Source organism: Canis lupus, chromosome 31 (genome assembly GCF_003254725.2).
Source record: "Canis lupus dingo isolate Sandy chromosome 31, ASM325472v2, whole genome shotgun sequence".
Classification (NCBI taxonomy): Eukaryota; Metazoa; Chordata; class Mammalia; order Carnivora; family Canidae; genus Canis; species Canis lupus.
The window spans coordinates 6,333,514-6,350,267 of record NC_064273.1 but is presented as its reverse complement, the minus strand read 5'-3'; the positions used below and the strand labels follow the sequence as shown (position 1 = coordinate 6,350,267).

Below are 16,754 nucleotides of genomic sequence, written 5' to 3'. Positions count from 1 at the left end.
CAGCAACAAAAAGGATATTTTCCTGGCAATGTCGTTCCCACTCGGTAATCAGTGTAGCTCTTGCTTGGATGAAAGTTGAAAATAAAAGAAGACCTGCTCTCTCAAAAGCGATGATCTTATTGCCTTCATGCTTTTCACTCACATAGGCCTGCAAGAATTAACACATATATTACATTATGACATTATAGATGCTGTTATAAGCAAATTAATTATAAAATTGTTTGTGTGCTTATTAGTAACCTTGTTATTAAGCCAACAAATGAAAATGTACTATATTTTTTTGAAACTGTTGCAATTTGCCCTATCAAACTCTACACTAACAAAAGTCTCAAAAACAGCTTAAAGAGTCTAAAAATCTCACTAGCCATTGACAACTTCAGACAAAGCATAGAGGATTAGCATTGTGGCTCAGGTTTTAGAACACAGTACCTATTACATATAAAGTGTGTGTGTGTGTGTGTGAGTGTATACTGGATCTGTTTACAAGTGAATTTTCTTTAAGATTTTTAGTCCCCAGATCAATGAGGTAAGGTACATGAAATTACTTTAAAAAATGTAACATTGTTATTGTACTGAGATTTCTGAAGTTGTAGTTATCTTAAAAACTTTACCTTATTGTTAGATTTGTTAGATTTTGTTAGATTCAATGGCGACCTAATGTTCTTTACAATATATCTTTTTTTCTAATAAAAGGGAAGATCTGAAAAATTATATCTACAAAGTCTCCCATTTTATAACCCATGTTTTATAGTAGGCAGTGAGAAGCCTTTGCTTTTTCAACACCACCCTCTTGCAGCTCCAGCTTTGAAAGACTTATTTCCATGCATATGAGCACCACCTACTCTTAGTAATTTAGCAATGTGAACTAAGGCTCTAGAGTAAACAGCATGCCTTTGGTATTCAACATTGTTCCTGTTGAAAAGGAGCATCATTTTGCTCTCTCTTCTGGAAATTGCATTACTAATAAACGTGATTAGGGTATTCGTGTCATGTAGCCAATCTTGGTGAATATATAAGTACCTTTGTTCAACCATTAAAAAAAAAAATCATAGATACCAAAGTAAAAACACATCAACAGTAATTTCAAACAGCACCAGTAAAAAGTAAATGGATTATAAGTAACACATACTATATGCTAATTTTTGCAAGGGAAAAAAAGCCGGTATAAAATTTGCACCTGTTAATTACATTTTCTAAACTTATTGAAAACTGAGACTTTAATTCCAGAGGAGAGTCAGGCTCATGAAAAATACAAAACAGCATGCAGGTCTAACGGCATCTATTGAGATGACAAGTTAGAGACCAGTAAAGGAAGGGGCAAAAAAAAAAAAAAAAAAAGGAATAAAGAAATCTACATGTTGTCAAAGTAGTCTCTTTATGACAGCAAAATTATTTATATAAAGAAAACCAGTCAAAACAATTAAGATGTTTCCACAGCAATTTCCAAAATGGACTCCATGCTGAGCTTTTGTTATTTTAACCAATTGAAATAAAAATTACTAAATTTAACCAACAACAAACTAAACAGGAAAGTAAGCAGGGCATTGTGCTTAAGATTTTCATTATCTGTTGGAGAGACTTCAGTGACATGTTTTGACAACCTGAAGTATGTTTCAGGGCACTACACACTGAATAATAAAGTAGTGTTTAAAAGATCCGCATATAGATTTAAATCGATTGCCATTCCAAGCATGTACAACACTGGTGACTAAAACATAACATTTAGAATAAAGAGCTTACCTGTGGAGCTGAAAGCCAACCACATCTTTCTTCCAATTTATTCATATCTCTGTCAAAGTTATTTAGGAACTTATAGCGAAGGAGGTCATCGTCAGTTAAATGAAATTGCCTTCTGGCATAATGATAACTCTCATTATTTCCTTTTCTTGGGAAGTCTAACCATTCAGGATGCCCAAACTCATTACCTGTGTTAAAAAAAAAAATTATATATATATATATATATGCGCCTCACCCAGTAATATTGCATTTCTTATTAAGGTGACTCTGTAATTTTACATGTTAAAGTCCTTAAAATCTGTTTAGGTTATAATTTACTACAGCTGTGCCCTGTGAAGGATATACGACCAACCTCAGTTCAAAAACAGCACAGCGTATCCCAATGAGTAGTGACCGCATCTGAACTCAGAATACCAGGGGCCAGTTCTAGCCCAGCCCTGCGGCCTGTGGGACACATCTTCTTCCCCTCATGCATGAACTGAGAAAGCTATCTCTATCATACTTAAATCCTCTCTGAAACAATCTCATATCTCAGAGTAATTTCTGAAATTGCTTTTCCATAATTTCTGTAATGTATACAATGCTTTACAATTCCCCAAGGCTTTTGATCCTCAGTGGGACTCTTCATTATATCTAACTCACAGATGAGAAATCCAAAGTTTTAGACAGTTAAGAGATTTGCCCAAGCTCACACAGATAATAAGTGCAAAAGCAACCATTAAAATTTAGTTCTGATTAAAATCCAAAAATTTTAATGAGGTTCTTTCTACTTCATCCAGAGAATAGACAGGTACATTTTAAACTTCAGGTGCCAGGGATCCCTGGGTGGCTCAGCAGTTTGGCACCTGCCTTTGGCCCAGGGCATGATCCTCAAGTCTCGGGATCGAGTCCCACATTGGGCTCCCTGCATGGAGTCTGCTTCTCCCTCTGCCTGTGTCTCTGCCTCTCTCTCTCTCTCTCAATGTGTCTCTCATGAATAAATAAAATAAAATATTTTTTAAAAAGTAAATTAAAAAACAAACTCCAGGTGCCACAGAAACCCAAGTTATCACTCTTATTATTCATTTTTCCTATTTTTTCATTTTTCCTATTTCTTTCTCAGATCTACATGTTAGCATTAGATGTGTATCTTTAATTTCAAATGTATCTGCATGTATGTGCATGTGCATGTGTGCAGCTAGGACACTTGATTTGGAACCATTTAAATATTGTTTATCACTATAATGATAAGAACCAGAAACTCAATACATTGAAAAAAATGAAATAAAATAGTAACACAAAAATATTATCCATTGTCAAAATTAAATTTAGATATTGGTTGTCTAGTAGACTGGATCCTATTGTTGTCCCTAAGATGGATTTCTAACTTTACAGTTTCTTTTTTCCCTTACAAATTAAATACTGCTTTCCAAAATCTACTTTGATTTGCCACTTTAATGCTGCAATTTTCTAAGCCATGAACTTCTCTTTTGTGTCAGAAAGTATAGCCAATATAAGAATGTCCTATTTTATTTAATTTAAAGATTTTATTTATTTATTCATAAGAGACAGAGAGAGAGAGAGAGACAGAGACAGAGACAGAGACACAGGCAGAGAGAGAAGCAGGCTCCCTATGGGGAGTCCAATGTGGGACTTGATCCTGGGACTCCAGGATCATGCCCTGAGCTGAAGGCAGATGCTCAACCACTGAACCACCCAGGAGTCCCAAGAATGTCCTATTTTAAAGAAGCTAATGTATTAATATTCTAATAAAAACTAGTAAACTAGGGTGTAATTCAAAATGATTTATTGTAGGGTTGCTTTAAATGGTAAACTTTGCTAAGAAACACTGGAATTTGCTTTGAACTTTTTGGGACTGTAGTCATCAAAATAAAAATAGCATCCAAACAAATATGTCTGCTGCAGTTTCGTAAGAATTCAAGTATCTACAAATATTTTGCTAAATTCTAGTATTTCAGCCTACATAACGCTTCTTGCAACTTTACCTACTATGTGACAGAGGAGGGGGATGAAATTCTGACTCTGTTGACTTGAGGATGCATTCTTTACCTCTGCCATAGGGCAGTCATAGCCAGCCTGCTCGCTCATCCACTCCACTGGCAAACTCATACACCTTCAGGATGGTAAGGAGCACATTCCTTACTGATAAGGAAAATTGTATGTTTTAAGTACTAGTGAGATTTCAACTAGTGGAGAACTTTAGAAAGACTAGAAATGATACGAGGTAGCTCAAGTATAGTAGCCTCCAAACTAGGTCCAGGCTTTCTATTAGTACAATACTTTTATTTTGGTATGACCATGAACTCTGGATTGACTACAGAATTAAACATTTTTTTTTCTGATTTTATTTATTTATTCCTGAGAGACACAGAGAGACACAGGCAGAGACACAGGCAAAGGGAGAAGCAGGCTCCATGCAGGGAGCCTGATGTGGGACTCGATCCTGGGTCTCCAGGATCAGGCCCTGAGCTGAAGGCAGATGCTCAACCACTGAGCCACCCAGGTGTCCCTGGGTTGACTCACAGTATTAATAAGCAATTCCTTTCGCCTTTTCTGGGGGAGAATGTTACATCACTGTCATCATGATCATCACACTAGAGGCAGCAGGCATATGCTTAATGTCTGCTTAGTATTTGTTAGGCACATGCATTGTACGTCAATTTATTCTTTCCATCTTCAGCAACACTAAAGTAGGTAGTATTATTGTTGCAAGTTTCTAAGTAAGGAAGCTGAGTCACAGACATTTATTCAGTACTGGGACCAAGAACCCAGACAGTCTGGTTTCAGCACCCTGACTCTTACTACTCCAGCATATCATCAGAAATAAATACCATGGAAATACCATGCAAATAACGACCAGCCTCCCATACATGGACAGAGACTCCAAGCTAATGGAAATGTCATGTGCAGAAGTAAGAAGGTGAGATGTAGTGAGGAGTCTGGTTTAGCTATCTATCAAAAAGGGTTAGTGGTGATAAAAGATGAGACAAACAAGATGAAGTTAAATTAGGATAGGCCTCAGAAAATTAGGACATTACATTGCAGGCAATAGGGAACTAAAGGCTATTTTCTAAGTAGGGGAATGAGAAATTCAGATGCATTTATTATTAAAACAGCTATAAAGCTGTGAAAAGACACTGGATATTGAGGATGGTTAAACAGAAAAGCTAACATGGAATCCAAAGTATAAAGTAAGAGATGACAAGATGCAGTGGGAATGAGGAAAAGAATGATTCAAATAACATGTCTTGTACACAGCTGGCAGGAATGTGAATTGGTATAGGCACTGTAATAAACAGTATGGAGGTGCGTCAAAAAATTAAAAGTAGAATTACTGTACGAGCCAATAATTCTACTACTAGGTATTTATTCAAAGAAAACAAAAACACTATATCTGAAAGGTATATGTGCCCCTATGTTTATTGGGGCATTATTTACAATTGCCAAGATAAGGAAGCAACGTGTCAATTGATAAACGAATAAGGAAGAAGTGGTATATGTATGTATGTGTATGTATGTATGTGTGTGTGCGTGTGTGTGTATGTGTGTGGGGGGAAACAAGGAATATTATGCAGGCATAAAACGGATGAGGTTGTGTCACTTGCAACATTATGGATGGACCTAGAGGATATTACGCTAAATGAAACAAGTCCGATTGAGAAAGACAAATACCATACGACTTCACTCAGATGCAGAATGTGAAAAAAAAAGAAGATATAAACCACAAAAGCAAAATCAGAAATACAGAAGTACAAACTAATGGTTGTTGGGGCAGGATGGGCAAAATAGGTGAAGGGAATGGGAGATATAGGTTCCAGTTATGTAATGAATGAAAGGCACAGCATAAGGAACAGAGTCAATGATATTATAATAGTGTTATATGGTACTAGATGGTAGCTAAGCATGTGATGAGCACTGTATAATGTATAAATTTGTCAATCACTACGTTGTACACCTGAAGCTAATGTAACATTGTGTGTCAACCATACTCAACTCAAACCAATTAACCAACCAAACAAAAAAACAAGTGACATTTCTGAGGAGGCAAACAACAGAATTTGATGACTGCCTGATGAATGTAGGTTGTAAAGAAAAGGGAATTCTGAGTGCAGTTGTAAAGTTTCAAGCTCACGTGACTGAGTAGTGCCTGCATTAACCACACTGAGGAAATACAGTGATGGGGTAAGTGTGTGGGAGGAAGATAATGAGTTTTTTGGGCATGCTAAATTTAACATCGGAAGAATACACAAGCATTCATGGATATATAGTACCATTGATAAAAACAAGGTACTGCAATTCAGTAGAGAACTGGGGATGAGGACCGAGAGCAATTTGTTAAGGCCTCCATAAGAAACAGTGGTTGCAGCCACAAAAGGACAAAGGCAAATGGACAGCATCCTAAGGAACTGCAGGCAGAGATTAATTAGAAAAGACTGAGTAATGATGGTTAGCAAAGTCAGGGGGACATCAACAACTATATATTATTTATATTTATATTTATATTTATATATGGATGGAACAAATATATATGTTTATATATATAAAATTTGTTTATATATATAAAATATATATATCGTCCTTTTTGAAATATATATATAAAATATATATACCATCCTTTTTGAAACTCTTCTTAGCCTTCTATATATAGAAGAGTTTCAAAAAGGATGGTCAGTGACAAATGCTACAAACACACACAAAACCCAAAACCCAGACCTTGCTATATTACCACCCATTTGGTATAGGAATGAAATAATGTACAGCCGTGCTTTTCAATCTATAGTATGCTCCAGAGCAAGCATACAGATTCCAAGGAAGCTTGTTAAAAATGTCATCTTCCCTATGAACATTCATTACCTGATTCATTCCCTTTGGAGACAGTCCCAGGCAGAAATCTACATTTTTATCAATTTCCCTGTACTGAAAGTAGGTGGGCTAAAGGCCATTTCCTGAAGGTAGGAGAGTACAGATTTGAAAATTGTTTATATGTCTAAGGAGAAGGCAGTTAACGTAACATGATGCCCATAGACACAGCGAGATTTGGGTTTTAATTCGAGTGAGCCACTTACAAGTGAATTTAGGCAATTTAATCTCTCTGGTGCTCAGTTTACTCATCTATAAGATAGGACAATATGTTTCATAAAAGCTCTTTTAAGATTCAAACATGGTAAATGAGGCACTGGGCACAGGGTCTGGCACCCATCAGCTTTCATGTATGGAAGCTTTTATGTTACACATGTCTACTTATTACGGATATTGTTCAGGAAAGAATTACCTACAGGGTAATAGATGAGAGTTATAATAAAGCTAAAATCAGAGTGAAGGAACTGACCAGCCCTACTGTGCAGCAAACATACAAGTAACTGGGATGAATTCAACAGGCAACTAGTGAAGTTGGCTCTTCTTGACTTAGTTTTCATAGTGCAACTTTATTCCTTCCTTTAAAGTCCTGAAATGGTACACTGATGCATTTATTCATATTTTAATAATACAAATAAATTTCCCTGAGCCTAGTGTTAATGACCTTTGAGTTATCCACTATTTTAGATTTTTAAGAGGCATAACTGAATGTGAAAATAATTTTGCTACAAGACACCCACAGGGACGGAGCAAACCAGATTGCTACGTTAGGAATCTCCTCTTCAGTCTCTTCCTTCATTATTCTTACATGTTCACCTTACAAAACCTCTGAACAAGCTCTCAAGGAGAGAGTGTATTTAAAGTATATATTTATAGTATATATATTCTTAGTATATGTATTACATAATACTATAGATAGCATGTACATTTATATACCTTACTTATATGGCATATTTATTACTTACTTTCTATATTATATATACTTGTATATATGGTATATAGTTGATTATATTCCACTTAACATTTTAGGAACCTTCTAAAACTAGAGTTCTCCCTCAGCTGGAACACTACTGACATTTGAGGCTCCCCATCTTCTGATTTCTCTCTACCCTTCCCGAAAATATGACCTCAGGTTATAGCTTTTGTTGCTTACAATCTTTTCTAACTGTCTCAGGTAGACCAAGAAGGTAAAAATGTAAATTCTCCACTGTATGGTTTACTTGCTCTCTTGGTATTCCTCCTTGGAAGTATAGTTTTCATTAGTATAGAATCGAATAGTTAGTTTGACCAAAACTACTTAGAATGGTATGAACCCATCTCACAATCTGATTAAAAGCTAAGTATCTGCTCTCCAGAAACACACACACGCGCGCGCGCACACACACACACACACACACAGGATAAAACCTTAAAGGTTCACAAATTCCACAAGAAAACTAATACAATGTGAAATCACATTGTTACGATTTATCTCTAACATTCTAGCATGAAAATTCACATCCTTATGATCTATAGCATACATTAGGACTTAAGAATAGTGCAATTATAATGAGGTAAGATGTACAAATTAGTAGAGTATAAAACACAAGTATGTGACAATAAATATTAGTCACTATTATTATGGTATTATATTTTCTCTTATTTTATTATATAAGTAACAAACACACAGACATTTTTTTAAATATACACACACAATCTAAAATCTTATAAAACAGCTGCTTGCTATGGTCTGAATGTTACTGTCTCCCCAGAATTCCTGTTGCAATCCTAATCCTCACTGTGAGGGTATTAGGAGGTGGGGACTTTGGCAAATGCTTATGTCATGAGGGTGGAGCCATCCTGAATAGGATTAACGTTCTTCTAAATAAGACTCCACAGAGCTCCCTAGAACCTTCCACAATGTGAGGATACAACTAAAAGTCTGGGAATGGGAAGGGGGTCCTCATTCAACCATCCTGGTCCTTGGACTTCCAAAATCCATAAAGCATGAGAAATAAATTTCTGTTTTTTATCATAAGCTACCATGTCTGTGGTATTTTGTTATAGCAGCCCAAGTGGACTAAGATACCACTGCTTTCCTTCTGGTCAATATATTATTTGTTTTCTATATCTAGAACTATAAGCCTACATTTCTCTATCCATACATATCCATCAACCCATCTATCTTATCTACAACTTGTTTTGAACAAAAATAGAGTTATATTGCTATTTTGAATTTTGATATTAGCATTTTCTATGTCAATAAGTATATCTCCTCCATGATGGTACCTCTTAGGTGCATACAACACAATTTTATTTAATCATTTTCCTCATGTTAGTCATTTTGGCTTTCTCTACTACTTTAGTATTATAAAACATTGGCAATCTTATAAATCCATCTCTGTACACTTGTCTAGTATCTCCCTAAGAAAACTAACTATGTAGAATACTTGTTGAGAAGGTAAAAAGCAGATATGATTTTAAAAGATAACATTTCCCATTTTGAACATTAATCATTTGAAGACACAGGTACAAGTTAACAAATTGTTACTGGAAATAATGTTCAACACACACGCAAAATTATATTCCTTAATGTATATGTTCATTTTTCATCATTTAAACTTAAGATTTCATTTTATTGCACTCTAAGACTCGTCCATTTTAAACATTCATCTTTTTAATAGCATAACTAAACATTAGTAACAATAAAAAAGCTTATTACATGAGATGAAGTTAAGTGCTTGGAAAAATAAAGGAAAAAGATGAAAGCAAGACAAATGTTTGGTGTTATAATCCAATTTAGGATTTTTATGTATTTTGATTTTCACTTCATTTATCCTTTGTTAAGTATAAAGTCACTACTTTAATATATATACCAATATGCATATTTATATGTTATGGAATACAAAATTGAAATTCTAAGTTAGAAAAAAGAGCTATTTAAAAAAATTCAAGATATGATGAAGACCCTATTCTATTAGAGAATTATTTATTAATCTCTATTAGAGACTAATTTAGATCTTCTGAAAATCTTTTCCTGGAGAGGCTTCTTTTTAAACTGGAAGACATAGAAAGTTGCAAACAACAAAGAAATAGATAGAAAAATTACATTAGTGATTGCAGACAAAACATTCTACAGGGTGGCTTTGAATGTTATCTCTGTTGTAAATGAGCTGACAAGGGGCAAATTAAGTTTAATGTAGACAAACGCAACATTAAATTTCATATTTGGTTCAAAACTGTAAACACAAGCATAAAATAAATGGAAGCAAATCACAGAAAGACTTTCAAAGTGACCTTGGAATAATAGTGAACCATTCTCAGACTGAACAAAGAAAACTGGAAAATGCCCGTTAGTATCTTATACTAGCTCACAGCTCACAAACCTAATGAAGAAAAATACTATCATTAAAACAAGTTAAGAATGTTCTTCTCAGCTATGGTCTACAAATTACTTAGGAAATGTGGCAGCACTTGAGACAGTACAGTGAAATATGGCCACCCAAATAAGCTTATAACTAAGGGCTGCTATATAAAGATAGATAAGAAATCTAAATGTATTCAGGTGATGGCAAAAAAAGGTAGTTGATTTGTTTTAGTATAGATAACTTGCTGGAATAGGAAACACATAATATGAATAAGTAATTTAACAAAACAAAAAATATATGTAGGTATATATATTTCTAAATTATATACAAATGTTATGTAAACATGCATATATAATATATGTATATATTCCTCAATGAATGCAACAGGCATTTGTAACTTGGAGCTCATGTATTGATTTCCTGATATTTCATGTGAAACACTGTATGCATGTTCATCTGTGTGCTTTTCTGAGGACAGAGAAAGGTTTCCTTTACATTTGCCAGGAACCTGAGCCTTAAAAAGGGTAAGTACCACTTATTGTATTAGAATATTAGTAACTAAAGAATGGGTCAGAGGTAAATTTCTAAGCTATATAAAAAATTAAAAAAAAAGTGAAAGCCTAAATTGAGAGAAGCATTTTTCAAACCTTGGGCTGGTTTATTCAACAGATAAGAAGCTTAGAAAAATCACATTTAAACTAACTCTAGCACAAAGAGGCAAAGACTGTGACATTTGGGAACAATACTTCCAAATCAAAAATATGCATTGCAAGTAACCTGGCACTAACCATCAAAGGAGATATTTCTACTTGTTAAGTTATGATTATGATCACTAATGTAATACATAGAATGTTACTTATTTCAGAATGAAGGGAAGACAGTAATTTTTTGAGCTGTCACTTGGGATACTTTGTAAGAAAATTCACAGTTCATGCCGTGATTCACTGCATTCACTATAATAACAGAACTCGGTGCTTCCAGATATGAGAAGACAGAAAGCTCTGGGTAATAAGTAACCTTAAAACCAAAACAGGGAAGCAAGTGACTAACATTGCTATAATTAATGATTCCAGAAAATTCTACCGAGTTTCTTCTCTCCATTTCCTCTGTAAACAGCACCATTCATGTCTGGTTAATTGTGTAAAACCTCTAGGCACAAAATTCCTATTGGGATTGCTTTTCCTGTAATTAATTTTTTGTTGTTTGATGTAAAGGTCCAAACTATAAATTGACATGAAGTCAGCTGGTACAGTGATGGAATTCGAGACAATACAACTAATGAAAAAAGCCCCAGCTCTATTAGCTGAACATTTTGATTAGCAGGTTTGTGTGTTTTGTTTCTCCAAACTGTAATGCATACTAATTTTACCTAGGAATTAATTAAAGCCTATCACAGCCTCCATGCTGTGGATATGATGCAACTTCTTGTTGAAACTATGCTTATGTATATATGAGAATAAGGTATAGTCCTCCCAAGAATGTATAAAACTTTAGTTCCTACTCCTCTTAACTGTACTGAAGACCAACTCTTAAAAGGAAGTATCTGTTTTCAAATCAAATGCTTTGGTTTTCCTCTAGTCTTTTACTGGGTGTTCAACTCTTCAAAGGGTGGGGCACAACATAGAATATTTTTCCAAATCAGAGACTGTGGTATTCCTTTTTAGAAAAATCAACTTGCTATCATTCCTCTGACCCACTTTTGATACTGATTAATATGGCTCTGAGCAGGGGCCACACCTAATTTTTTTTTGTTTCCTCCATAGTATGCTCCTACTACACTAAACCTACAACAGGGGCTGCCTTAATATTTGTTAAAGTTGGATTATTCCCTCTACAGCTGTTAAAGAGCTAACATCATCTCTTTTGAGAAATAGAAACAAAATAACTCAGATAAAGAAGATGACATAAAGGTGGCCTGTCACCTGAGGCAAGCAAAACAAAACTCATCAGTGCTGCTGAGAGCTTAAACATTAAAGTCTACCACTGCCTCTGTGCTGTGGACTTGCAGTAACTCATTGTTGATATCAAGTATATCTACATATGCACTTTAAATATTAAACATAGATTTGTGTAAGAATATATATGTGTGTGCATGTACATATGTGTATGACAGTCCTGATGAGAACAGTAAAAACAAACTTCAATGCCTATTCCTCTTAATATCCTGAAGACTATTTTTTAAAAATTAATTATATAATTAATTAATTCATGAGAGACACAGAGAGGCAGAGACATAGGCAGAGAGAGAAGCAGGCTCCCTGCAGGGAGCCCAATATGAGACTCGATCCCAGGACCCCAGGATCACGACCTGAGCCGAAGGTAGACGCTCCACCGCTGAGCCCCCCAGGTGACCCTCCCGAAAGACTATTTTGAAATCAAACGTTTTGGTCTCTAGGTCTCCAGGTTCTCTTGTGGGGTCCGTCTCGTGCACATTCCTCCTTTAAAAAGTACAAGTCATTTATTATATTCTGAGCCCTAGGACTTGCTCTATTGGTCATATGCACAACTATAATAAAAGATTATAACTTCAGAAGTACTGAAGTGCATCCTGCGTGTCAGACAACCTGTTTGATGTAGGTCAGCATGATCCCTGCCCTCATAATGCTTATAATCTAATAGGGGAGAGAGGCAGAATTGAACAAGTATAAACATACCTATTTCCTTTTGAGAGGGTATGGAGGAGAGGGCTCGAAAGACAGGATAAAAGTAAAAACAACTAAGGGTTTGTAGGGGCGGAAAGGCGAGAATACTAGTAAATCTCATGTTCATGCCTCTAACCACATAAAGATGTGGAGGCGCCTGGGTAGCTGAGTCAGTTAAGGGTCTGCCTTTGACTCAGGTCATGATCCCAGGGTCCTGGGGCCCAGCCCCAGGTCAGTGCTACACTCAGCATGGAGCCTGCTTCTCCCTCTGCATCAAACCCCCCTTCATGCTCTCTCCCTCAAGTGAATAAATAAAATCTTAAAAAAAAAAAAAAATAGAAGAAGAAGAAGAAGATGTGAAGGCATTGAGATGGTGGCACAGAAAAGTAGAGAGGACAGGCCTAGAACTCTGCCTGGTATGCAGGCGGCAGGGGAATGGCCGTCTTAGAAAGTCCATCTTGGAATTCTAGAAATTACTTGTGGTGTTAAGAAACAAAAAACACCTTTGCATACTAGGCACGTAGTGGCTTTTACAAACCTGTGGGGTAACTGATGCCCCGGGAGTGGATGGAATTGCCTGGGAAGAGCAAGCAGGAAAGAGTAGAGTGGGACAAAGCCCAAGAATCCTCCCATGGCAGGTGGGGCAGAGGAAGAGAGGCCTGGAAGGAGGCCTGAGGAGAAAAGGCCAGTGAGAGAGAAGAGGATCCAAGAAGAAACGATGGTCAGTGGTAATAGGAGCTGGTAGTTGAAGTAAAACCTAAAGAATAAATACACTGAGTAATAAGGGAACATTCATGAACTGAAAGGAAGCAATGGCAGTGATGTTTGGGGCAAAACTAAAAAATTGAAAACTGTGTTGTGAGTGCGAAGTGCTTTGTTTTTCCTTTTTGTTTATTCTAGGATATTATGACAGGTAGTATTTAACTAAATTCCTGGGAGTGGATGGTCTGTCCTAATCATAAGTAAACTTTGTATTCATGAATTTTGAATTCTGAGGTGTCTTATGGTATATAATACGGGCCATATCTTAAGACTAGTACACTATAAGGTTTCCTTAAAATTCCTATAATAAATTTACAAACTAATATTTTGAATAAAATAAAACACATGATAAAGTTCCAGTTCTTCATCCCCTTGACAGGGGTGGCCTGAGTCACATGTATACCTGTTCTCCCACTCCACCTGGCATTACCAGCCATGCCTCCGACCCTGTGATAGGTGGTAAGAGGCCAGGAACGTTGCTAAAGGTTAAAGCCACTGTAGCAAGGCTGGTCAATACCCTCCTTGTGTTCTGCTCTCCCCAGTTTTCCCCTTGATAAATTATGCATAAAAAGTCTTGAGGCAATGGCCAAATGACCTCTGAGAACTTTGGAAAAAAAAATAAAATTCCAACTTGAACTATGCTTGGACCACAGCCAAATCCATCAATCCCTTTACTTATCTACAAGATTATAACTGCTTTAAATGGTAAGTTCCTATCAGCAAGGAACAGGGTAGTAGAGGAAGTAAATACTCCGGTCAAGCATACTGATGAGAAGGTTGTCAAAATAAAGCAAATGTAAAACATTTTTAACTATCAATGTCCATAAGTACAAAATAAGAATAATTTTATATTGCAAATATATGCAGTAAAAAATGAAGACACACTTATAAACCAGTTTTAGTGGAAACACTAAAGAATTAGCCTTATTATATGGAAGGGTCATGATATATCTCACAATGCTTTTATTTAAACCAAGACTATGGAAGAACATTTTAAATAAATGAAATCATAAAACTATCTTAAAATAATAAAAGCAACAGTAATTCTTGAGGGCCCTCTATGTACATGGACTCTGGGCTAGAATTCTAGCATTTCAAATGACAGTCACGAAAACCCTTCAGTTTGGGAGGGGACATTATTCCCATTTTAAGACAAAGATCAGGAAGGTAATGCGACATTCTACAGTTATGCAGGTACAAGGTTTCAAAGTCAGCATTCAAACTTAGATTTGTCTGTATTCTTTCCATGGTATCTGGCGCTAGGTACTTGAGTGGAGCAACATTAGCTGAAACCTATTACAAATACATAGACATTAGGGAAGATAATAAAAGAGCTATAAAAAGATATATAAAGATGTATATCCAGTTTTACTATGACGTATACAAATAAAGTATATTTATTATGGACCTGTGCTCCCTTTGTGCTTTGCATGTTCTGCTATCTTGATGTTATTACTCCATGCTACAGCTGTTCGGTCTCCATGAGGCCTTTTTAAAATCTTGCAGGAAAACTTTGGTGTCTGTGTTTCCACTTATACTTAGGTATATTTTTTTCGTTATTAAAGCAATTATTAAATAGTGTGATTTTTGTGTGTTCGTTGCTTTTGCCTGTCTCTACTCAACTGAGGATAGACACACTATGTTTTTATCTTTTATCCTTACTGCCTACTTTATGTAATTGTAGGCACACATTAGAGGATTTATTAAACACGTGTTGAAAGAAGAAAATGAAGGAAATCATGTCTGCTTCCTATAGCAGACTATATACTACTTAGGGAAAGTTCTAGCTTATTTTTGAATACAAAGGGGAAGGACTCAAAGAAAGTGTAACAGATGCTTCCTCACTGATTGCAAAATGAGGGCTTTAAAAAACACAGAGGAAAGTGCTAAAGGATAGAAAGGGGGGCAAAGGAGGAGTCCATCGATACGTGGGGAGAAGAGGGGATGTAAATCAGGAGAGAGAATATAGTCACTTGGGTCCTGTATTCTTGAGGCTTCCTTGGGTGCTTTCCTACTCTGAATGCCACGCCAATAAGAGGTAGAATTTCAAAGGGCTCATGTTACTATGTGTGCTTTGACCTCATGCAATTTTTGTGGCATGGTTCTGATTTAAAACAAATAATAAAAGTATAATCAAACCAAGTAAAAATGAACAAAACAAACAAGACTAAATTGAGAAAACCTGTCATTTTTGGACAAAAGTAATTTCTTAAAAACTACACATTATTTTCTTAAAAAAATTCACAGCAACAGTGGTGGACTTTGTCCTTCATTCTGAAACCATTTTGATGCTGCATGAAGCAGAAGACTCAGAGTATTCTTTAAGGGGGAGAAGAGGGAGAATGACCCACACTAAGGAAGAGAGATGGTGGGAAAGAAAAAAAAAACGAGGTTATTTAATACAATCCTAACTGAATTTGCATTTTTCACAAGTAAATTGCAAATGCCTTAGAAAATGGTTTGCTAATGGGCAGCATTGTAAAAAGGGTAAAAGTTTTGCATGTGAATAGGGCACCAGCTGAAAGACTCCACACCTTTTTTGGTGGTAGAAAACAAGAAAACAGGAATGTGAAAAATAATATATGTATGACTACAAAATTGATTATACACATGGGATTTTATGGCTATTCTAACTTTAGGCTTAGACCCCCAAATCTAGTAATTGAGTCGAATTGTGCTATTTTTCCCTAAAATTTACCTATAATTAGGATAAGCTACCACTCACTGCCTCAGAGTTAGTTCCTTTTATCACATCCAACATACATAGTGATAGAGAGTAACAAATTTCCCTAATGGATTATTGAGAGCGAAGCAGAGACATTTAAAGGGGAAGCATATAACCACAGGAAATATGACTGGAAAGAAACTGTTCACTTAAATCCTCTGTATGGCATAACTGACATCAGGTTAATTCAATCCTGATATCATTCCAGGCTAGATAGATGAGCCTAAGAACCTCAGGCTCTTTCAAGACACAGCCTGCTACAGCTTTCCTAGGTTTCAATCTCCCACAGCCTTTCTTCTGTAGTCAGCAACTCCAACCCCCTAGTAGAGAGACTTAACTACCTGCTTATAACTTAATCAAAGGGCCAGTATCAGTTTGCCTTTGGAAGATGCTTCTATTGCTCCAAGTTCCTGCCAACAGCTAGTTAGCCTTCTCTGCTTCCCTGCTGTCAGCTCTTGCTTCCTCTCAGGCCACTGGTGCCAAATAAATGAGAAAAAAGTTCCAGAGCAGCATGATGGCTTGCGGCGAAACACTGTGAACTTCTTCCCTGAGTAAGAAGAAAAGTTCTCAGTATTTGCACTGACTTGCTTCAGGTGTCTCCCTTTGCTCTGGCTAACCCTGATTTTGAATATCAAAAATAGAAGGACGTTATGAATTAGCCTATCAACTGTCTTTGAAGGCAAT

At 36.1% G+C, this 16,754-nt stretch overlaps 1 protein-coding gene across 1 annotated transcript in view; it reads right to left on the bottom strand.

Annotated features, from left to right (window-relative positions):
* The window catches only part of GBE1 (1,4-alpha-glucan branching enzyme 1), a 268,030-nt gene that overhangs the window by 33,490 nt on the left and 217,786 nt on the right, over positions 1-16,754 (bottom strand). The window contains 3 exon segments of the mRNA XM_025449943.3: positions 19-88; positions 91-148; positions 1,741-1,925. Of these exon segments, the coding sequence (XP_025305728.2) occupies positions 19-88; positions 91-148; positions 1,741-1,925 (313 nt within the window).